Genomic DNA, 24550 nt, shown 5'->3' with positions numbered 1-24550 from the left:
TCCGAAAACTGAGTTTGCGTTTCAAGATCACGCAGATCATGGTGCATTAAAGGAACCGAAGAATCCACTCTGGGCAAGGATTCTTCAATTTCTCTGATGCATCGTGATCCGAGTGATCTTTGATCAATCTGTTTAGTAAAGAAATACAAAATCCGGTTTCGGATTTAAGAATCCAGTCTTGAATTTTACCGGCAAAGAAACTCACCCTTACATGTTTGCAGTGAACTGGTAAATCTTGCTGTGTTTTTTTAATTATCAGACATACAATTCAAGTCTTAGCGTTTATTAATCACACTATGTACAAGTTGAATCACAAAGCAGTTAAAGCAGTACTTTTCAAATGTGCAGTCCTATATCTTACTTATTGCCACTTAGTCTGGCACTTTCCCCAAATCTGGTGACTTAAGAAAACTTGAAAGACTACAGGAGAGGGGACTAAGGGCAGTATTTAGAGACAAGAATGCTAGTTACGAACAACTACTAGAGAGGGCAGAACTGCCAACATTATTAAACCGGTGTCAACGGGATTTAAGTATTCTCATGTGTAAAGTAAAACACAAACTGTGTCCTGCTTACATCAGCAATATCTTCAGTGAACATAACTCTAACTACAATTTAAGGCAGCGTGACTTTTCCATTTGTAGATATCAGACGATAACTTATGGTAAACGCTTTCTAAAGTACTTAGGACCCAAGTTATGGGGAAAACTCCCCCAAAGTAGTAGAGCAGCCACATCTTTAAGATCGTTCAAACAGAACATAAAATTAAATGTTCGTCAACTTATAGATGATGGATGCAAAGGCTGCAGCCTCTGCTAATTTAGACTATTTTGTCAAGCTTTTGGAATAATGATTTACACATTTGTGCAAATAATTCGATAACCGTGTTATTTATTGAATCGGAAAAAGAATTAGCATTATGTTGGTTTAATTTTTTTTTAGGATCTAGACATGCATATAATTGTACGTAGCATTAACTTTAAACTCTTAGATCATTTTAATTACTTACTATTTTTTTTGTGCCCCCATATTAGTATGGAAGATTCTCCCAAGCTAGGCGGCATCGACTCTTAAATAAGGTCTCTATCTATCCATCCATCTAGAGACTGGTTTTCGGGCAAGAAAAGCTTTGGATAATAACTTCTTAATAGTGTTAATATACATTTTAGGATGCGTTTCTTTGGGAAACTCCACGATTGAATTCTGAAACTCAAAAAAGATTTGCATTTCATTACTAAATAGATTAATCCAAGATCACTCGGATCATGGTGCATCAAAAGAACCGAAGAATCCACTCTGAGCAAGAATTCTTTGGTTGCTTTGATGCACCATGATCCCAGCACCATGATCTTGGATCACTGATCCAGATCCAGATCCAGATCCAGATCCAGATCCAGATCACCCCAACGGACGCACCCTAAGGTTGTGATGTCGCTGTTTAATAGTTTTGCCAGGCATTTTTATGTTACCGGCCTCTCGTGCTCCTAAAACTAAAACAAGACTCGTTAAATGTCTCGGCGTTCTTGCAAGTTACATCCAGTGCCACTTGGTCTAACATATTGCTACATCTACGTGTATACTTTATTTTGAGTAGTGTTGCTAAGCTCGCTTGGGTTAGTAGTCAATGATAGGCACTGCAGTTCTATAAAGTAGGAGGTGTTACTGTTTTTGGCAGGCTTGTTGGGCTCCAGTTTCAGCGTGTGGCCTCGTCGTCTGAAAATGCTGCGCGCCTTGGTTCTGCGTATGTCCGGGACTTTACATGGACATCTTTTTAAAGCTTGTAACATCTCCTTGAATGCCGCCTTGAAAGGCTTGCTTTTTAAAGCGCAGATCAAAGGGTTTAAGCTTATCGCCAATAAATACAGAATTTTAAGGCTAGGAAATAGTATATACTTGATGTTAAATTGAGTGGAGTCTAGCCTTCTATCGCTTGGCGGCTCAAGTATCATCATGGAAGTCACCACAATAAGAGGCGCGAAGCACGCTAACGCCGAAAACACCGTGATAGCCGCCGTCTTGGCGGCGCGCATTTCAGTGACACGTCTTTGTAGCACGGCCTCCTCCAGAGTTCTGATTCGTTTGTAATGTCTGAAGGAGATAATGAAAATCCACGCATGCGAAATAAGCATAATTCCGCTGGGCAAGAAGACCGTCAGTGTCATGAAAACTAGAAAGTGAGGCACGACTTCTTGTGAGTGTTTTTCTAGTAGGATTTTGTTATTTTGAATGCAACCATGCATCATCATGAGTAGTGCTTTACCCTGGTTGTTTTGAATTCTCTGAATCAAGTCTGGCGTAACTCCTTCTAATACTCCCACAAACCACAGAGCACCTATTGATATCAGTGTGCGCGTTGTTGTTATCATGGTTGGGTATCTGTTGAAGAATGGAAAAAGAAAACATGGGAAAAATTTTTAATCAGTCAATGTACAACGTTAATGGGAAAGTTTCCACTAACCTTAGACACAAAATTGATCCACAATGGAAGATCTAAACTTAAGGTATTGGTAACTGAATTACAGATTTTCTTTGCACATAAGAACCAGGGGTACGTAACGTAAACAGTAGCCCCTCCCAAATCTTTACGTGGAACTCAAAAAAATCTCTCGGCCGTAAAACCTGCCACCCCCCTCGGGGGGTACTCTGTAAATCTTTGGGTGGGGGAGTGCCGCTGGGACAATAACCCTAACCCTAACCCTATACCAGGCAACAATCAGCTTCATATAAACTCTTGGTCTTCGGCCATCGTAGCTTGATTAAAAATGTAACACGAACAGCAGTAATAAACATTTTAAAAACATGCATTTTATGAACTTGGCGTTTCGTATGCTAGTCAACATATTTATACTGTATCAATGGGGGTCTGGAACCCAGACAGAAAACATCTGCAGTAGAAATTTAAATACAGACAAATATCTTTTCAAAATTTTTAACTGTTATACTTTTGAAAATGTATGTTGACTAGCATACGAAACGTCTAGTTCATAAAATGCATGTTATTAAAATGTTTATCACCGCTGTTTGTGTTATATTAATAATCAAACAATCAGCTTGAGTTTCCAACCCTATTCTAGACTACACACCAAAACCCCTACCATGTCCCAGACTAGCTATTTTCCATGCAGAAAGTTTATCACTTTCGTAGTCTAACATGCGCAAACTAAACCAATATCTTTTCAAGTCACTCCCAAGTTTCGATTTTTATTGTAGAACCCCGGGTAAAGAACCCTGTTCCAGGTTAAATTATTTACTGCACCGGTAACTTTCCCAGCAAATTATACCCTATTCTAGACCAAACCTGTCTGATTTCTATACCCTGTCCCAGACTAAACTGTCTGAAAACCATGTCCTTCACAGCGGCACATACCCACATAGCGTGTATAGACTATATATGGGGGTAACCCTCAGGGTGTGTAGGCACTTGTAAGACGGGTTTCATAACGTACCTCATAGGCATTTTTATGGTCACAAGTCGATCCAAAGATATGAGAAGTAGATGAAGTATGACAACGCAAAACAAAACAAGATCCAAGTGTGAAGACCACTTGCACAGTATCTTTGTCATTGGTTGACACTCGCTCATCGTCAGAGAGATGGCATAGCTTATTAATACTGGGACATACATAAGGCTTGCCAAAGACAGGCTGACAAGAAGATAGTTAGCAGACGTTCTTAGAGCCCCCTTCTTATATACAGCTACGCAAATGAGTGTGTTTCCCACGGCTGCTGTTAGTATTCCAGTTACAGAAAGCGTGAGAAAGATTCCTGTCAAATATTGCGGTGGAACGGACGCATTGCATTTGGAGTTTCTATCCATCGTTTCAGTACCCAGTTTTTCTTTCATTATTTCCAGTCTGATATCGTCGCGTTCAACTAAAGAGAAAAGTCACTCAGGGTTAATAGATGGCTTTTACCAAGGGGAGGTATTCAACCAATCTTTTCATTAATCAACCGCTGATGGGATTGTTTATGACTAAAGATATGAATATTCAGTAGAGACTGACTGTAGGATGACAAAGCAAGCACCCCTTCAAGTTCTTACATGCTGTTCCAACAGCCCAGTTCAATTAATTTATTACCATCATTCAGCATTTTTAAGCTTTAGAAAAAAGCCTTGTAACCGCGCTGAAAAAGTAGCAAAACATAGCATGCACCAAAGAAGATTTCCATTTCGAACTGGTTCATCCAACCTTTCCTTTCTCTCTCATATTCGCGCTGATGTCCTTCAGTACTGAAATCTACGTTGTAGAAGCGTTTAAGTCTCTGAGATAATCGATAAATACCTGTTACGTTGTGTTTATAGTTGCTGATACTAATATTATCGTAAACTCACGCAGCCAGGAAACTATATTAGATGCTTGAGGTAACGTGACTAAATCAGTGCCAGGAAAACAAGATTTTTCTTCTAAAAGGCCGACGGAAATATTGCTGTGAAATCCATAACGGAGAAAAAGTGTATTCTCCTCATATACGTTTCCTTGGTTTCGCAGAGGTAAAGGGCGTCGTTCGTTCGGCCGTTGTTTCTTAGGGAGCTAAAGCAATGACGACGTCGAACCCGAGGACAACGCCTGGTAAAAAATGAATTTATATTTTATCTTCGAATTTCGCAATTTTCTAGATCTGTTCAGTGCGGCTATCGGTCTTAAAACTTGCTCAGGTTAATTATGTAACGCCAGCGTTCAGTTCCAAATAAAAAATACGAAAAATTAGCCGCCGTCGTTCGCGTCCTCCAAAATACGCATCGCGTTTCTATCGGTGAAATTTCGTAAAATTTGGCAGACTGGTAGTAACTAACTGGTATTTTAGTCGGAGGTTGTTTTTCAGGGAAATCTATCGGACCAGTTTCCCGCAGCGGTAAAAGATATAAATTCGTAAAAATCGAAAAAAAATGACTGTACAAACCCTTCTGTTGTGTTTAAAATTCGTGTCCTCCCAGATGCGATGTACTGTGAAAATTTTGGAATATTTCACTTAGGGCCGGGTCGCACTAGTGCGAATTCAAATATTTCCAATTTTTGGCGTGGAAAAAAATTGGCAAAAATTTCACTAGTTCCAAATTTTGGCAGTGGTCGCATTAGACCAACATGTTTGAACCAAAACGTTACTGATTGAAATATACGTCACAAGATCTATATTTCTCAATTAAGTATTTTATTAGATTCCATGCGAGAGTTTAACTCTTCGCAGATTTTTCTCAACGCTGCATGTTCTTGACTCTCCGCTCTCCAGCAACTCGTGATTTTTGGCCCATAATTGAACGAGTAGATTTCGCTAGGCTTGCGTTTGTGTTGTTGCTTGCGCCACTTGCGATCGAAGAAGATTGTCTCGCCAGTAATCCAGGGTACGAGTCACAAGAATTTGAATAAAAACACTGCTCATATTCCTTGTTTGCATTGAAATAACTGTAAAAAGCGTCAGATTGAATAGGTGAAAAATGATTTTGGCCGGCCATGGCACGCGCTAAACTGGACTAGCCGTCAAAGTTATTTTCTCGCCGTAATTTTATCCAGACATGTTTTAAAAAATATGACAGTTAAATGGTTAAAAGAAAGCAAAATTGTTTGCTTTGCCAAAATTTGGAAGCCTCAGCATTTCGGCTTCTTTGAGGATTGGCGAAATTTTGGCAATCCGCAAAAAATTGGCTACTTTTTGAAACTGAGGGTGGCACTTATTTTACGCTACTCGGTGACAGATTTAGTACTTATACAAACAAAATTGGCTCAAATTGGCTCTAGTGCTACATTTTTCACATAAAAACAGTGGAAAACGCATTTATTTGGGCATTTATAGTTCTGGGCTAAATGCCAAAATTTTAACAGAGATGATAGTCGAGCACTATTTCATCATTGCTTAGAGCTAATACATGTAATACGTTTGAGAGGACTGGGTGTATGCAAAAACAGCATTCACGCATTCAAAACAAAACACTAGCGTGCTCAACACTATATAAATGATTTACCTATGGAGCAACCTGTGATCCCTGCGATAATGTCTGACTCAAATGCCGTTCGTTATGTTTTGAAATGTCTTTTGTCGTTATCCTTGCGATGAACGAAAGAAGGGAGGCTAAAACAGTGTATTTTAATACCACAGCCAATCTATTTGGTTTTCAGTGGAATTGCGTCACGAAAAAGGTCCCAGTTGCCTGGGTGTTTTCAGTGGAGCCCGTCGTCATAGCATTTTTCAGTTCGCAATCAAGCTATCGCAAACTGCTTGATGACGTGTTTCAAAATATCAATTACCTCGTTTATGTAAAGAACAGCTTTTTGAGGAAACTTTTTATCACTTAGGAATTGGTGAACAGCATGTAAATTATAGTTAATGAATACAGTCGAGAACCTCCGGTTGCGACCGCCTCTCGTAAGCGACCACCTCTCCTCAGCGACCAGTTTTCCAAAATACCAAAGGTTTCCCAGTCACATCACTATATTTGCAACGTCTTGTAAGCGACCACCTCTCGTAAGCGACCGCGACCACTTTTAGAGCTAAAAGTTTGAAATTTTCTTTTGTTTTTAACCTCCCGTAAGCGACCACTTGATGAAAATAGAGCAGAAATTCGGCAGAAATTGGATAATAAGGTGTTGTAACATTATCGCATTCCTGGCTAGTACAAAAGACGGAAATTTCTCATTGGGAAGTACCGGAGTTTTTTCGAAATTGACTTTTTACTTGAATGAACATTTAAAAATTTAAAGAAAAAGGCACATACACTGTACTCTATCAGTTTTAGAAGAGACGATCTTTGCAAAATTAGAACTGATTTAGTTTATGTTCAGTTCCCCCTAACATTTGAACAACATTAGAGATTCAATTTGTAACTATCGTACGACTTTTTCCGTTCGACTTATTAGGTAGTATAGCAGAGTGATACTCTGAATAAATACTTTGGAAAGCTTCAATATTTTTGTGGCCGCTAAAAGTTATTACATGGGTTAGATGAGCATTGGCACATGGGGTAAGTCTCTGCAATTACCATATGCTAATGAGGCACAATTTTGTCCCAGTATGGTCTAAGCTCTCGCGAGCGACCACCTCCCGAAAGCGCTTACGTCAGGTTCGACTGTGCTACGTTTTGTAACTTTCAACTTTACATAATTTTTCCTGAATTTCTATCTAAAACTGGCGTCTCATCATCATTCCTCATCGCGCCATCGGACGCATAAGGCCTGGAAAAAAAAAAAAAAAACTTGCGTCTCACTGTACCAAATTTTAATTCTTTTAAAAAAAATTAACTATGAGGATGATCATGCTCGCTTGTTATGAACAACATAGCGCAAGATTTTGTTCTTTTAAACCAACAGTAATTCATCAGTTTCTGGGTGAACCACTGAAAGAATAGGAAACAAGGAAGATTCCTTAATTTACATAAAATGATTAAAAACACTGGAAGATTAAGTTTGCCTGAATATATTTGATAAAAGGACTTCACTTAAATCAGTTAAACAAAAGCAAATATATTTGTATCTTTTGTAGAAACAAGGGTGAACGAAATGCGCACTCACAATGCATCCACTTATGAGGGATCATCGCCGCCAAAATCCTGTTTGAAATTCTGTTGTGTGGAACCTGCGTAGTTCTAACATACTCTTCTGAGCTACGTGACCTACGTAGGTTAAACTTAGAAATCTATCTTAGAATACTTCCGACAAATTCGGAATATTAACAAAACCTGGCCATGGAAAGTGTTCTAGTTATCAAAAGTTCCAGATCTTAATCTGTTAAAGGATAATAACTGATCTGAAGGTCTGATATAGACCTGACAAAGCCGCTTTAATGAAACAACTTCACCCATGCCACGGTCAGTCACGTAAGAACAACGGAACACGCAGAATATCTTCATCTTTAGGCTGTTTGCTACTGACACAAAGAGATAGTCACGAACCGGCACTTTAGAATTTCGACAGTCAGTGCCTTGATTTTCTGAATGCGACATTAATATCAAGGGGAAAAGCACTTTGCGGAAAGAGTCGAACGGCTTTCAACCGTTTATTTTTTGTTGTCGACGGAGCAGTTCGGAGAGAGCTAAAAAGTAAAACATTCTCCTCAACTGAATTATTTGCCTTGAGAAGTAAATCAACGTGATTCAATCGATTGTTTTTCTTAGACGTCGACTGAGCCGTTTGGAGAGACTTAGAAAGAGGAAAGATTCCGTTCGAAGTACTGGCCTTGAAAAGTAAACCAATTACTTCCTTAAATAAGCCATTTCTTTAACGCAAACGACTTTGCTCAGTTTTTTTTTTTTTTTTCACCTAAGGGATTTGTTTTGGTTTGTGTTTTTTTTTTTACTTTACTTTTCCCCTCCACTTCGACTTTCGGAGGCATCGAAATATGTCAATTATCTAAGCATTTCAGCTATCCCTATCTTCAAACCATTTTAGGCAAAAATGATACAACAAGAGAACAAAGTTAGCTTTCATAGGTACCTACATTTGTTAGTTTTCCCTCATGATCAGTTTCCCTCAACCGATTCGCTTCATTCGCCTTGGTAATCTGAAAGAAGTAACTTGGAGTTCGTAGGCAGCTGTTCCAGGTTTATAGAACTTCCTTTCTGTCAGAAAAGTGATTTGTGTGTTGATTGACGCGGTGTGATGTTGAATATTTACTTAACTTAAGAATACCTTTGATGGGTTTTAAGGTCCAAGAAATTACTAATTTAGCTTGTGAAACGTTTTGTCTTAGAGAAAAACCGAAAGAATACTTTAGGCATGAAATATTTAGATTTCGTCATCGAGGAAACGCAGTATTCCTCAACGGCTAACATATGACTGTAAGTTTGAGTCACTAAAATTTTAATTAAAATGATAATGCACTTTGCGGATAACTTTGTATTTAAACAGCTGAAGTAGAATGTGTTCAACTGTTGTTCGTAAGAATATGATAACTGACTTGTAAATGAGTATCTGACTTTTTGACAGGTAGTGATACACAGCAGAAGCGTATCACCTAGCTAGGTGATATGCTTCTGTTAACAGAGATATTTCATTTTTCATATTTTCTGTACCCCATGCCAAAATAATGACTGCAATTGCTAGACCTCGGCAACACTATACAGCTTGCCCCAATGCAAGTCACAATAAATCATATGATCTCTGCTGAAACGAGGACTTTCATCAGCAAATTCAAACATTGCTGTATAGATCAAACAAAAACCTGTCACTAAATAATTTCACGTTTTTGCGAGAATGCCACGACCAGCCGCTCGGGCAATGTTTTTTCGCACCTGACTCGTCCCCATTAATCCTCTCATACCACACACGGCAAGGAATGTTGCAAGGAGTGTAAAGAAAGTTGACTGAAAAAGACTGGGGACGATTAAGTTCTCGGACAGTAACCCTCATAAAAAAAATTCTACTAATATGCTAATGCAAATGCTGCGATCTGATTGGCTGAGCTACTCGTATGCTATTTAAGAAATAGAAGACATCTACTGTGCTTCTATCGAGTTTTAGTATAAATCTACTAGCGTTCTATCACCAATGCCGTCTCTGATTGGCTACGCTACTCACTATCTATTCTGTGTTATATAATAACCCAAATTATTCTCCCATTTTGATTGGTTCTCGCCTATGATCTATTAGAGGACAGACATCAGTGACACACTCGGCTATCGCCTCGTGTGCCACTTTTTTGTTCTTACCACATTTTGACGTCATCTGTGATCTATTACTGAACAGACGCACGGCAACATGGACTCTATTTGTTAAATAGTTGACGAGGGCGCAGCTTACGGAGTCTGTCCTTGAGCTGGACCTCTGTGTCGACATCTTCCGGATGAACTTTTACACTTCCCATCCGGAGGCTCGTGCCCGGTTTACCCTGCCAGACGCAGACAGTCCAGTGGAATTCCTTCTTGACGTCCCCCCTTCCCCCTTTGTGTCTAATTAGACTTCGTAGGAGTGTGGTCTGTGAGCCTCTTCTCCTGTGTGGCTGATGCAAGTGTCTGTCCTGTTTCAGTTGTGTGGTCTCTTTGCATTCGGTGTCCTTAGTTGGTCTACTACGCAGGAGTCCCTTGAGTCCGTCACGTGCCCTTTGGCAATTTTTGAGGTTTCTTTTGTTTGTCTTAATTTTTGGAGGGGAGGTTCGATCCCTTGGCGAAGTTGGCGGCTTGGCGCCCCTCCGTTTCTGGCGAACCCCTTCTGAGGCATTGCACCCCTCAGCTTCGGTGGGGGAATAGATGTTACTTCTGAGAGCCATTGCACTCGCCCTTCTGGGGGGGGCTGCTCATTCGCCTAGTTACAAAAAAAGAAAGTACTATCGTGAAAGTTTTTTGTATTTAAGGCGGTACGATGGACGCAGTGCAATGTCCACCTACCATAGAGGCATAGATGAAAGGACAAAAAAAGTACCGCAAAGGAGGGGGAGCACCCTCATACGAGGCCGGCTCGCCAACTTCGCCGGGGAGTCGAACCCCGCCCCACCATAAAGAGACAAAAGACAATAGGCAAGGTTTTAAAACAGTATCCCATGCAATAAAAGCGAAGAAACGAAAGACTAGTTAAAAATACACTAGCTCAGTACGTCGTAGGGAAAGAGACCAAAGACTTCAATACATGTGATAAAAACGAAAAATCCCGAAGAAGCAGTTAAAAACGCTAACCCAGTGCAACCAATAAAGGCGACCAGGACTAGGAAAGACGGACAAAAAATTCTAGATAAAACCAAGCACTCAAAAAGCTAGTTTAAAGGAACCGCCGGAGACACGGCCAACGACGCCATTAGCACCCCATTGTCGTTGGAAGAGGCGACGACGACGCTTAAAAAATAAGAACGTTCTCTTGTTGGAAAAGTTTGAAAACATCAGCTTTCGGCTATGAGTCTATATCCTTAAACGAATAAAAAATGTTAGTGCGCGAATGGAAATATATACAAAAAGAGTGAAAACGCAATTCCATAGTAAAAAAAAAGAAGAAGAAAGAACTGGTTTTAAACCCAAAAAGGTCCTATTCTTAAAGAAAGGTGAAAATGTCTCACCACTTTCAACTCCTTTGATCCATTTCCCCTTTTTTCCTGCCTTCCAGTTTTTTTTCCTAGACACAAAAACTTTTCCTTTTTTTTCACTGTGTAAGTTTCTTTATTTCAATTTAAACCAGGTCAATAAGTTTCACTTAATCAAAACTCAATACACCATACGCAATAGAACTACATTGTCTTCAAGAACATTTCATTTTAATGAAGCGTCGAGGTAAAATATCTGGTCAGAGGACTACAGTTGCCTTTGCTAGGAAGGATGGGAGACTGTAAACGTCCTGTAAATCCTGTAGGAAAGTAGAAGAGAATTACTTGCAAAAAGGGGGTTGCTTTCCCAACCAACTGAATATTCTATCAGTTCCAAAAATGCTCATGATGTTCAGAGATCAGGTATTATTTTAATATTTCTTACTGAGACCAGGAGTCCTGCATGTTTTTTTTTTTTTTACTATAGGTTTTCAGTGACCAAATCTCAGGTATAGCCACAACCTAAGCAACTTGGGGAACACAAATATGCATAGAATGTTGTAAGAAACAAGAACTGTTTTAATTAACATTGAAAATGCAAGGCCATAAGTATGGAGAACTAATATTTTAAACTTGGATGTACTTTAAGTGATAAATTATACCAACCTGAATGTGAAGCACAGATGTCTTCATGGGTAAGGCGGTCTGATGTATGGAATTTGTTAAGCAACCTTCAACCACAAACTCAAATGGTCTGGTTTCGCACCAAGAAGACAAGAAATGTACTCCTTCAAGATCAGCTTCAAAGAAAAGAAAAAAATCAGAATTCAGCTCCAGCTGTCTCAAGTGATTCCCATGTTGTGTCAGCCTCCACGTCGGATATTCCTCATGGGTGTGACTTTTTGTTTGGATTTCTCGCATTGTCAAGCCACCATGACCTCAGATGACTTCAGAGGTCTGGCTGAGCTCCACTATCTGGAACGGAGGCTTACGCTTAACAGAGGCTTGGAACTAAAAGCTAGACATTATTTTTAAACAATTCCTGTACTTACCATTCATAAGCAAATAATATAATTATATTTATATTTAGAAGTTTTGGGACTACCCCATAATCTGCGATGTCCACCCCAAACAGATATCTGTCCCGTAGTTTTCCTATTATTCATTATGTTAGGGCTCTCTGTCCCTCTTAAGGACGTTTCTGCGCATCCTTACTGCGCATGCATATTTACACGCCTCGTCATGTACGAGAGCGCACGCTAAGTGATAAAATGAACAATGATAGGGCAGATGGCCAATGCTATAGCTTTGCCTAGATTTAACGACCTTGGACGTTCGGTAACCCCTACTTTTCTTTCCAGAAACAGATTTTATTTACAATTATCTCCACATTGTCCAAAAATGAACAAAAACTCAATGTGGGAAGTTAAAAAAAATTCAAGGTTATACTCTAATCACCCTGAAACGATTATAAAATATTTTGTAACTAATCTTAATAAACACAAACACAGCACCAGGGGCGGGCATCTCGTTTACGGATGCCCGCTTTCATGTGTGTCTTGTCTGAAGCGAGGCACTTGTTGGGTAAGGACTTGTCTGAATATAGTGTATATCGATTTACATGTAAGAATCAGGTTTGAAAAAGAGTAGGTAAAATAGCGTTGCTTGGTTTAGAAGTGTCGATGCACCGCACACCCCCACCCAAATGTTCGTGGAACACCCCCTTCCGGGAGAGATAACCGACTTTGTTAGTGCGTGTCAGTGACCAACACGAAAGCCTATGCTACTTTGGTCACTGAGCACATTTCATTTTGGCTATTTACTGTTATATTTCTTTTCTCTTCTTAATTAATGTAATTTCTGTAAATACTGTTTAGGTTATAATTTTTGTAAATAGTGCAAAACAATAAAAATCTAAATCTAATCTTGTTAGCGCGAGATGACAAAACGCCATTACAACCAGGTTGGAGAGTTTTAGCAGTGCGATAGAGTTCTTCGTTCTTACAGCTTTCTTCAATTCCGGGTTAGCCGTGAGAGGAACTCTCGCGCGTTTTGCCCTCGCGTGCTAACAAACTCAAGTTATTATTATTTGTAAAAATGCCTGATATAATGGCTGACTACCTAACTACCTATAAATCTCCTTCCAGGCCTTTCTAAGCAAGAGGGTAGGAGTAGGGGGTTGTTTCCTCCTCCTGCCTCCTACCTCCGGGTGTTTTCTCCTCCTACCCCGCGAGTGAGAAAGGCCTGATACTTAGGCTATGCCAGAAGGTACGAGGAGGGAGGTTCGAACCAGTCACAACAGACTTCAACTAAAATATCAATCCCCGAAGACATGAATGAAAGTGAATCAAAATATTCCTGGGGAGGGGTTCTCCCTCAAGCCTACCTGGGACACTGTCACGGCATATGTGAACATTTATCGTCGAATGATAATCTGTCCCAGGCATTGACTGCCGGCTTGCCTGCGAAGTTAAGCAGGCAAGCCGGCGGTTGTCGGCGATTGTCGGCGATGAAAATATTTTATGTGAACATCATCTGCGGACCAGAACAAAAGCTGACGTCATTAGCTCGAGCAGGAGGTCGTGAGTACAGACCGAAGGCAGTGAGGTCTGTGCACACGACCGAGGTCAAGATTCTCCCATGCAGACCGACTAAGCTCGGTTAATAAGATGTTTATTATATGTATGGCAAACGAGATACATGTAAATTTAATTCGTTTAATGTAACTGGTTTGTACCAGCTGACATTTTGCTTGCGAGCGGCAATGAGCTGATTTTAATTCTGCAAAGTCTGCTCATCCTCTTTACTTTTCTTTTTTCATCAGGCTTTTTGGCACTTTCATAAATAAACATTGTGAGAAGAAAAAAGTCAATATTTTTTAGTTTGCAACTTTTTCACCGCAAAACATTACCGGTCTAGATGGGAAAATCTAGACAGCTAGCGCTTTCAATATTGATTTCAGGCCATCAAATTCGTGAATTCGGTAGTTCACAGTCCTCGTAACTCGCGCGGGTAACGCGCGAGATGAGTGAACGCTCCCAACATTCTTTGCAACAATAGTCCGTCCATGTTGTTGAACCGCGAAAGGGGGCTGGAAAAAGGGGGACTAAACTAAAAGGATAATTTGTTCTTATTCACTGTGTATTTAGTACCTTTCCTTGTAATGCTTTCATGCTTTGTTCGTATGGAGGACTTTCTCCTTATCAGTGTACCTGTTGTATATTCAGGGAAGAACTTCGCTTGGAGCTGGAGAGTTGGCGAGCGATTGAACTCGGATTGCAGGTAAGCTTTTTGGATAAACAAAATATATTTGATTTATTTACACTGTAGTATTATGTATTATTTCCCCTTTTGATCGCGTTTCAGCTTGATTCTAAGTTAGCTTCGTTCTGCATGAAACATCATCATGTATGTCGCCCCCCCGGCCCCCTGCCATATGTGTATTTTCGTGAGTGATGCTCCCCTCCCCCCACCAGCGGTAACTTCAGTATTCTCGCGAGTGTTGCCCCCCCCCCCCCCCCCCCCCCCACACACACACACAGCAGACAAGATCAAAAAAATAGAATGGCTATATCTGCCTTAGAAGGTGAATAATTTTATCGCAGATGAATTATTTGTATTTGTTTAATCGTAACGAGATATTTTAGAGTAATTTATCTGGAATGAGACAAAACATGGCAATTAAGCTTATGTGTAAACTGCCATATGTTTTGGAAGTTAATTTGATTGAAATGGTTTTACTTGTAATGTACTTATTTGTATCAGTTAATTTAAAACCACCACGTCCCCTTCCGATGCATACAGGGGAGGGGGTACTCCCAGAAAAATTGGGTGGGGGCACTTTCGAAAACCCTCACCCTATTTAAGAGCAAAATCGATTTTTTTTTTGCAAGGATTTTTCCTATCCTATTAATGCCCTTACCAAAATTCTGATACCCTATTTAAGTACTGACCCTTAAATCAATACCCTAGCTGTTTCAGACCTGGTAACATTTAAGAGCCACTGCTTGTAAATATGGAGAATCCAATGACAGGCCGTAAAATTCAGATTTTCTTTTATTGTGTCAAAAAGACCCTTTTGGTGAAGTATTTTCAGAAATATACTTTCAAAGTTCCAGCAACTTCACATTTTTGTGAAATCTGGGAAAGTTCGAAATACTGCTTAATCAACCAAGATGGCTGATGAAATTTATGCAAACTTGCACATTTTCAACAGGCCAGTACAGAAAGAAGGGAACTTGAATGGATTTCATATTCACACAGTTTGTAATTTACACTTTGATCAATCCTCTGAGCTAAAAGTCATCTTGAACTAAATATGTTTTGTCTACTTCTTGGCCGTTTGAGAAATACAACTATTGCAATTTAATTTACATGTAAAACTTCAACTGATTTTAGAGGGTCCTAACTCTTCTAGTATATGAATCTCTCAACAAATAAAAGGTTCTAAAGGATGAGCTATGCTATAGGTATACCATATTTAAATGGCTAGTTTGGCCCGTGAAAATTAAGCATGCTAGACGAAAAACTATAAAGGGTATTTTGACCAATTGCACCTTTTTTGGACGAGCGAGCAAGAACTTCGATTTCGCTGTCATCTATTCTTTATGAACATAATTCGACATGGAAATCACATTATTCTATTCTATTCCTATCTTGGCAATTGTTTGTGTTCGTTTCACTAGCAATGCAGAAATATTCAAAACGATTGTTGACAGGTACAATTTATATCTATTTCAAGTTTTGATTCCTGTTGTTTACATATCTCGTTTCTAAAACAAAACTAAGATTATACGCACATCACCAGCCACTATTCCTGCTTGACATGGCTTGTGCTTGACATGATTGGACAGTAAATCTCTCGCGAAAAGTAGATCTACACAGTCTCTTGGATGCTAATTTGTCTATCCATCACTCAAATTTTAGGGCATATTTACTTGGTTATGGATGCTGACTTGTATACCATTCATGAAGAAATGCTCACTCTGGTTGAACTGCATAGAACACAGAAGAAATGTAGTGTGAAGAGCAACAAAATTAAAAGACAAAGCAATTTGAATTTTTTGCTTCAAGTAAGTTTATTTGAAAGTACAAAATATTTAAGTCACAGGTTTCAAATTTAAGATACAAGCACTGCCAGAATTTCAATGTGTACATAAAAATACAGTACAGAAACAGGCTACCTTAGGCTTACCTTGGACTCTTGACCCTACCCCATTAATACGGTCAACCCGTTAATATGGCCAAATTTTCATGGCCCTTTGGTGACTGTATTAATGGGGTTCCACTGTAGGTTGCTGGTATCCATTTATAATCCTTGGTGAAGTAAGTTACTGTTTGAGTAAGATGCTGTGTTCAAGTTCATAACTCAAGGACTTTGGGAAGGCTTCTCTATCTGGGGACCATTTCACCTGGTGTTATGCCACTACACCATAAACATTTATACAGTATCTAAATTTTCTATTTCTCCCTTTGAACAGCTGAAGACAAAGTACCTGAGGACAAGACGGGAGGAGGACATTATCCACAAGCTTATTCTAGAATGATGATGATTTTTTTTTTTTTTGCAATCCAGGATCGGGTAAACACTTGTGTTCTTATGCAATGATCAAATCAAAACTTAACGTGGTTCTTTCAGGGGAATCCCCCAAAAGCATCCCAAGTCATCAAATTCTACAGCAGAAAAAGTATTAAAATACACATTTTTTAAAATATCAAATACATTTTTTAATTAATGCACTATTATTATAGGATCCAAAATAGTCACGGATATTTTCATTTTTCAAAATCAGGGAAAGTTCAGGGAACAAATGGATAAAATGGGAAGGTTCCCTTTTGTACTGTACCTCTGAAAAAAACAAAAACTAAACCAAACTACTGAACTAACTCCATTCAAATTAAAACCTATAGTACAACACACTTTCAATAAGTGACCACCAAACTAACTAAGAACAGACACTGCTCAACTTATACCAACAACTACTCGCCCCTACAGTAGTCACTATGGTATTTCTTGACCTCAAGAGAACTCACATGATGTTCTTCAACCAGCCTCAACACAAACTTCACAAAAGTAAACCAGTTGAATCAGACCATAACTGATCAGTTACTGATTATTACCTTTTCATAATGGCTTGACGGGTTCTCAAAGCGTCGCTGCTTTCACACTAGACAAACTAGTTAATGATGCTTTTCCACTTTTTTCCTTTGTGATTGGCAACTTGGCAGTTGTTCCTTTGGGCACCTCAGAATTGGACATAGTGAACTCCTTAATCCCCCTCCCACACCCCCACACCCCACTCTCTAACCTTGTCTTGATTCACTATTATTTCCCAGGGTTCCCCAGGTTAAGAATTAGTTTTGAGTTGATCATTGCATTCCTTGATGTAAACCAAGTTCTGCTTTTAATTTGGAAATACCACAGACATGTAAATAATTTAAAATGCTTTCATTGGCTCAGTAAGTAAATTAGTTTTAAAGTGGATAACATTTCATTTGGTTATATTTTATGTTTTTACTGTATTTCCTCCTTTAAACCCCTGTTGGACTTCCTGATTTTTGCCCATACATGTATGTACAAAGGCGAAGCTCTTTGGAAGAAGGGCTTAATAGTAATATCAAATATCAAAACTGCAAATTGTAGGTTGAAAAGGAGATTTGAAAAGACTTCCTCATTAGAATGGAGATTCAATATAATCAATACTTCCAATTTAAAGTTCTGGGATTGTACAAAACAATCATGTATAAATGTATAAATGTAACGTTGACACCACCAGGAAATTCTGTCCTTTTTGACCTCAACTGGAAGGGCTTAGAAATTTATGGCTGAAATAGTGCTGAGCTGCCGGTTCACTACTACACTGTAATACGTGTATGACCACCCATCATATGGATCAAAACAGGCAGAAGAAAGAGATTGGGGCTAATTAAAAGGGATGCTGGATAGAAGGAGTTGAAAGGAAATTCTGACTAAAATTCATCATTTAACACTCCCCTCCCCCTTCCTTCTCCCCTTCCAAAAACATCAAGCAAACTGCAGTTTTTCACCATTGTTGAAAAATTGTACTGGACTAGGGTTTGGGTTGGTGTCCTTATTTAGATGGGCCTGAGGATCAGTGGAAGAGATTGTTCTGTGATAACGTGAGAAATACGTGTACATGTACCCTTGATTGGTTTCACATTCTGGACAACACCTTGCCATTTAGATCATTAGAATCAAAAATAGATTGGCATAGGAGTAATTAGGGGGAGGGGAGAAGCATACTACAACATGGCAATCTTGCCAGTTCACAGGTACATGTAACAAAGTACACCTGAGATTTCTTATAGCTGAAGGGTTGCAGATAAACTTTAAGGCAGGTTGTCAAGAAGGAATACCATGGATTTGTCAATAAATCCTTGACACAGAGATGGAGAGAATATTTTTTTGGGGGGAGCATGGGGGGGCTGGAGGGTATAATTCTGCTTTTACCCCTGATAGGGTTACTGAACAACAAGTGAAAATAAATGGACAGGTTGGACTCTTTACAGAGGGAAGGGGCCAATTGAGGAAATACAGTAATTTTTCAGGAGGGTGAGAACATTTCTGAATGTAGATGACTTATCATTTCATTCATTCTTGTTCTACATGTGTATGTATATTTTAAAATATTTCTGCAGTCCAATTGTAAAGAAAATTTTTTTCCAAAAATTTCCTTTCTAGCTAGTAAAAAATGAAACTCAGCATCAGAAGTCAAGGGATTTTTTTCAACTTAAAAAAGTCACTCCACAAAGCCTACTTTTTTTGTAAATTGCAAGTAAACATTCAAGTTTTTCTTGCCACCGAAGTTTCAGCCTCTGAAGTGCCTAATATCTTGAAAAACTTTGTCTTGAAAGAAACAACTTCAGAGGCCGCCATCTTGAAACTGTACTTAGCAGCCAGGCCGTGTTTATGTGACGTCATTCCATCCGACTTGAAATTGGCAGGAAGGAGAAAAACCTGCAACTGACTTGCATCAATTTTTTTTCCAAACAATTATCTGCTTTACATACTTCAGTGCTATCATTTCTGAGTCTGGAGCACATTTGTCGCAAAATAATATGGCTCAAGAGCAGCCATAACCTAGAGTTATAGTTGAAAGACTTGCTGGAAGCCATTTGGACAAAATCTCTTGGACGGAATGACGCAACAGAAATGCAGCCTGGCTGCTGAGTACTGTTCAAAATGGCAGCAACAATGTCAAATTTTGGGCTTCCTTGTGGACAAATTTCATAAGGAAAACCTGCACTTTAGAGGCTGAAACTTCAGCGAGTGGCTAAATCTAGTGCAAGGTTTTTATTACCGTTGACAAAAAATATATGTTTATTTACCTGTTTTGGAGTGGCCGTCTCCTTTAACCGTTTCAAAACAACAAACAACAAGAGACTTCATTTTGTAGTCCAATGAATTTTTATTGACATGCTGAACAAAAACTCTGCTGTTGTGGCCACAGTGTCTTGATAAATTAACTGCTAAGAAAGTGAATATAATTTGGCAAATTGATAATTGAGTAACTGCTAAATTGAAGACTCCTTATCAAAACATGTTAAGGACTGATTGATTTTAACAGTGGTTGTTACAGTTGACAACTAGAATATAATTATTGAGTAACTAATATCATTACTCTCTGAAAAGTTGTCTTAGAATTCAGTGGCTTGCCTTTAATTTTTTTTGGAAGAATTCTTTGGATATGTTTATTCACATTATTATTCACATTCTTCTGTGAGGTGTTATCCACTTTCATCAATTTTATTTAGAATGCATGTTATTGTTTGCGATGTCTGTTAGTTTTCTTTTGACCTCTGTTTGGCTATGCATGTCTGTGGTATTTGTAGTTACTGTACAGTGGCCCATTGGTACAAATATGACTTCACCATTCAATTTTGTATCTTAACACTTATCCCTTCAGCATGAGTTTGAAAACAATACATTTTGCAAGTTACTCAAATCTGCAAAATACTTGGAAATATGACGACTGGCAATGAAAAAGTCGAAATATTTTGCTTTGTTCAATCTGTTAATCACCAGTTAAGTGCAATGTGCAAGTGTTAAAGTGAAGTGTTGAGGAAGTAAAAAAAGGCAATAATAGTAACTGTACTTTGGTATTCAAAAGTTCTACAGGGCAGGGGGACGAGTGTTTTCAAGTTCCAAAATGTTAATTGTGTATCACATCAATCAAAGAGATTTAGTTTCGATTTCTACTGAATTTCAATTACTTTGACAATAAGGTTTCATCAAAACGAATCACTGATCAGTAGGAAATGAAAATGGTGATTCCACTTTGCTGTTCGGTGGTTTTATTGCTGGTTTCTTTATGGAGTTCAAAAACGTTGCGAGTTTTCAAAAAGATATAATTTTGATGTCTGCCAAACCCTCATTACTTTGACTATGCAGATTTATTACAATGCATTATTGATGAATTTAGAAATCAAAATTGGGATTTCACTCTGTAACTCAGATATGTTATTTCTTTTTAAAACTAAACTCTCATAACTTCGTTTGAACTTTTGCTGAAGTGATAAGTACAAAACAGATGTGAATAACCTGTTCTATTTATTAATCCCTTTGAAACTGGGCTATGAAGTCTTGGCTGTTTTATGATCCAGAACTCGCGGAAAATCCATGAAAATAATTACACTCCATTTGGGTTGTTTTTTAAACTGAAGTCACTTGACAAAACAATATGGGCCATTGTAAAGTCAGTGATGTGAGGGTACAAGAAAATCGCTGCTCAAATGCAATGTATGTTATAAAGCTCTCAGAACCACAAAGACGCACTACTTGAGGATATAGCTGTCGTTACATTTCGATACAACATAATCTCGAAGTCATATTTACAGATTCTCTTGAAATATTGCAAAATTCTTTATTGTAAATTTACACTTACAGAGAAAAAATTTAAGAAGGCACTTAATTTTCTTGAGGATTTAGCCATCACTAAACTTGGATACAATTTAATTCGTAATTCATGTTAAAATATTTTCTTGAAATACTTGAAAGTTCTTAAAATTATTTGAAAATTTGCAATTACAAAGAAAGTTAAAAACGTGCGTTTAATTTCCTTGAGCATGTAGCCGTCTCCAAAGTTGAATACTATTTTAATCTTTAATTCATATTTTACAAAACTAATTGTCTTGAAATATTGCAAAATTCTTAAAATTATTTGGAAATTTGCTATCAAAATTTACAGTTGTTTTAAATTATCCAGTCGTTCTTTTTTTTAATACCGTTTATAGTGCGTCTTTGTGTTTACTACCTCATTTCGTTGCTGTATTTGTGAGACACAAAATGTGCTTAGTTGCTCAGTTTGGAAAATGTCTTTTTTCGGCACCAAGGCTTTTGGCGTCAACATTGGGCAAAAAAGTCATTGTCGCGTCCCGTACGTTTTTACATAATTAGAATTTTCTTTTACATGCTGAAATTTGATCGCAGATTTTCAAGGAGCTACAGTCAGTTACAGGTTCATATCTGGAAAATTCGAGGGGATTTTCAATCGCCCGTGCTTCAGCCTAATTGGAGTTTACGATGTTACGCATTTTTACGCCTGTGAATCGTCTAGATTTCTGTAGCCAAATTATAGCGTGACATACAAAGACTTGCGTCACGCTTACGTTGAAACGTTCTTTGACAGTTACGCAAAGTGTGAATAGGGAAGGGCAAACTTATTTTAAAGTCGACTTCTTGAGCAACTAAGTACAGTTTGCAACTCGCAAATACTACAGCGAAAACGCGATAGAAGTGCAATGAGAGTTTTATGGCAGACATTTTTTTAAGTAGTGGTTTTCTTAAAAGCAGAACTTGGTTTGTGGTCCTCTTATTCAGTGTAATCTCTTATGCAACTAATCTCTTAATGTTTTCGATGGCGGCGTGACAAGTGCGTTGTATGAAACATTGGGTCGTTTATCATACCGTGTAACGGACAGAATTTATGCGAAACAGCTGCTACAGCGGTTGGAGAAAGTTGGAACTTAGTTTTACTTTCTGTAACCGTTGAAGCGACTTGTTTTGTAAACGTTTTCTCCGTTGCGCGTTGTGTTACACGGTTCAATGTTTCATTAACTTGTCACGCCGTTTTCGGGAAGATTGCGGGACAAGTTTCGTGACAGATTACACTGTATATCATGACTTAGTCATGGACACAAGTGTTTACCTGGTTAGTTACGATGGATTGCTGGTAAAAATGACAACACACAAAACTGTCTCTTTATCCCTTTATTTTTCGTTTTTATTGTGTAAAAAAAATGATAAAAAAAAAATGCAGCCGATCTTGTCCCTGCTTGTCAGGTTGTTTTCAGTCTGCCCCGAGTTGAAGTGTTTCTTCTGGTCCTCATTAATATTCCAACTTTAAAATCCTGGTTTGTTTATTTGCTCCGCCATCTTTGATGTCGACACTTGACCACTTTAATGATATGGCCGTTTGCTCTCAAGTGGAGATGGCATAATGAGGGAGGTGAGAGTTTGCTCCCCATGCCTCCTCGGTTTCACTCAACTACGTCATAATGCCACACCATTTGAATTGGAATTTTTATTAGCTTTGAGAGCCGTAAGTAATGCACGAAAAAATTAATGCCAAAATAGTAAAATTTAAGATGCGTGTTCCAAGCACTGTATCTAGAAATTTTCGTTGGAGGGACAAGGAAAACAGGAGCGCTAAAGAACAAGTCATGTTTAGTAATTTCCATGGATGCCAAGAAAAGAATCCAACGCAAAAAATCATTGATCTGACTTGCCGACCAAACCTCCTGCCGACTGTCCTCTCACAGACTTCACCAAAAGAACACAAGTCACTTGAAACTCTACGTCCAAGCTGATACAAGTTTTGGAATTTTCGCTTATGTTTAAATAAGATCAAAGTTAAAGCGATGAAAGATCAGTAATTTGTTTTCAGGTTTAAGCGTATTTTGCTAAAGTAAATAAATACTAATGCGAAAGCAAACGGGCGATTTTCGTCCGTTCACATCACCTAGAATTGCGTTAACTTTGTTTTAATATTTAATTTCAGTTATTTAAAATCGATCGAGTCTAATTTGTACAAAAAAATCCAAATATTTTTTGAAAGAATCGTAGTTTAAATATTCATAGTAAATCTTATTAAATATTCACAGTTAAAATCGTCTTAAAGAAAGGCAAACACGGTGGAATTTTGAAATTTATTTGTGCTTTTGTTATTGTTGATCTTGGCTTTGAATAACATTAATCAACGAAGAATCCTCGGAAAAAGGGCAGTTAGTCGGATGAGTCGACGTAAACCGAGCGGCAAAATCGACCCGACGAAAGGTTTTACCGCTCGGTTTACTTCGTCTCGTCACGATTAAATGCCGCTGCATCCCCGAGGATAACAACGAAGTTGAGCAAGTATTAGAAAAAGAAAAAAAAACTGCGAGAAACTTTTCCTAGGTTTAGTTTGTTTAAAACGTAAATATGAACAATTGGCCTACGAAATTAAAAAAAAAACGAAATATATGCTTGGTTTGAGAAGCTGAATTTATAGTTTTGGAATGCAATAATGATAATTCGCTTACAGTTATGTAATTAGTCAAAAAATAAATTTTCCTCGGTAAATCTCAGATTTTGGAGATCAAAATGAGAAATTGGCTAAAGTTAAGTGAAAAAAAAAAATTAAATACCAACTTCAAGATTAAGTTAGTTAAAGAATAAACCCTAGACGTACAAAATCCATATACAAAAAATGTTTACGAGGTTAGTTAAACGTTTTTCAAAATCAAAAGTCAAAAGTCAAAATGAACAATTGGCCTACGTTTTGAACTTTGATCACGGAAAATGTGACTATATGTTTAGTAGCTAAGATTAAAATTTTCCAAAAAGGAGCCTCCTTCATAGGCGTTATTTGTATCGTCACGCAACACTCCGGGAAGTGTTGCGTGACAACTCAAGTAACGCCAGCGCAGGAGACTGCTTTTGAGTTCGTTTAGCTTAACTAATTCCTGGAGTTAATCAGAAAAAAAAGCCAAAGTTGTAATAATAATAGATAATTTTAATTTATATTCTAAGCGGTTAATATTCTTAATTTTTCTTTGAACTGTGAACTGATAGTGTTAATAAATTCTGTTCTTAAGATAATTGTGACTAATTTATTTTTATTCGATACCTAATTTTTTTTTATTTTCAGAATTTAAACGAAGAGAAAATTATTATTTTTAATTAAGAAAAGCCCTAAACGAGGATCAGCTCTTTCAGAAGAATCCCAGATGACTATCAGCTCAATCTAGTGTCGCTTGTGAAATTCCAGTCAAGCCAGATCAGTGACCTTAATTGTTCAAAACTAACCCCAACATCCTGGAAATGCACTACCCATGACCTGCACTTAAGCACTACTGTTTTACGTCCTCAACAACAGAAAAATTCTAGAAACACTGATTGAAAACAAACATCTTTCAAGCCAATTGGAGTGAAGGTGTGGTTTTCTGATGTAATCAAGTAAAGCCAAAAAGACATGAAAAGGAAACCCTCACCTTCCCTCATGCTGCCTTCTCCACTTGAGAGCAAACGACCACACCATCAAAGTGTCCAAGCACCTCCATCAAAAAATGAGCGGAACAGATAAACTCACCAACATTTCTCAGTTGGAATATTGCA

At 38.2% G+C, this 24550-nt stretch overlaps 2 protein-coding genes across 3 annotated transcripts; one reads left to right on the top strand and one right to left on the bottom strand.

Moving 5' to 3' along the window:
* Positions 1 to 267: 267 nt before the first annotated feature.
* LOC110065992 (adenosine receptor A2b-like) lies at positions 268 to 8750 on the bottom strand. The gene is made up of 3 exons (XM_020773175.2): positions 8428 to 8750; positions 3447 to 3873; positions 268 to 2376 (listed from the first exon to the last, which is right to left on the bottom strand). The coding sequence occupies exons 2-3, from the start codon at positions 3842 to 3844 to the stop codon at positions 1569 to 1571; spliced, it is 1206 nt and encodes a 401-aa protein (XP_020628834.2). The 5' UTR covers positions 3845 to 3873; positions 8428 to 8750; the 3' UTR covers positions 268 to 1568.
* A 5017-nt stretch (positions 8751 to 13767) lies between these two features.
* Positions 13768 to 22303, top strand: LOC149102485 (uncharacterized). 2 transcript variants are annotated; one of them, XM_089275033.1, is made up of 3 exons: positions 13768 to 14217; positions 15862 to 16007; positions 16416 to 22303. In XM_089275033.1, exons 2-3 carry the CDS (start codon positions 15879 to 15881, stop codon positions 16479 to 16481), a joined length of 195 nt encoding a protein of 64 aa, XP_089131159.1. In that variant the 5' UTR covers positions 13768 to 14217; positions 15862 to 15878; the 3' UTR covers positions 16482 to 22303. The 2 variants fall into 2 exon arrangements, with proteins under 2 accessions (XP_089131159.1, XP_089131160.1); XM_089275034.1 differs by lacking the exon at positions 15862 to 16007.
* Positions 22304 to 24550: the final 2247 nt, after the last annotated feature.

Source organism: Orbicella faveolata, unplaced genomic scaffold, assembly GCF_042242905.1.
Source record: "Orbicella faveolata isolate gen_17 unplaced genomic scaffold, um_ofav_v1 contig_36, whole genome shotgun sequence".
NCBI lineage: Eukaryota > Metazoa > Cnidaria > Anthozoa > Scleractinia > Merulinidae > Orbicella > Orbicella faveolata.
Note: the sequence above shows the minus strand (reverse complement) of the source record. Positions and strands in the feature narration are given on the sequence as shown.

What these genes read in the sequence shown, in the direction of transcription:
- LOC110065992 (XM_020773175.2), bottom strand. Translation starts at nt 3,844, where the DNA reads ATGAAAGAAAAACTGGGTACTGAAACGATGGATAGAAACTCCAAATGC. An exon ending in ACCATAAAAATGCCTATGAG is followed by an intron (nt 2,377 to 3,446) that starts GTACGTTATGAA and finishes ATTCTTCAACAG; the next exon opens with ATACCCAACCATGATAACAA.
- LOC149102485 (XM_089275033.1), top strand. Translation starts at nt 15,879, where the DNA reads ATGGATGCTGACTTGTATACCATTCATGAAGAAATGCTCACTCTGGTT. An exon ending in ATTTGAATTTTTTGCTTCAA is followed by an intron (nt 16,008 to 16,415) that starts GTAAGTTTATTT and finishes CCCTTTGAACAG; the next exon opens with CTGAAGACAAAGTACCTGAG.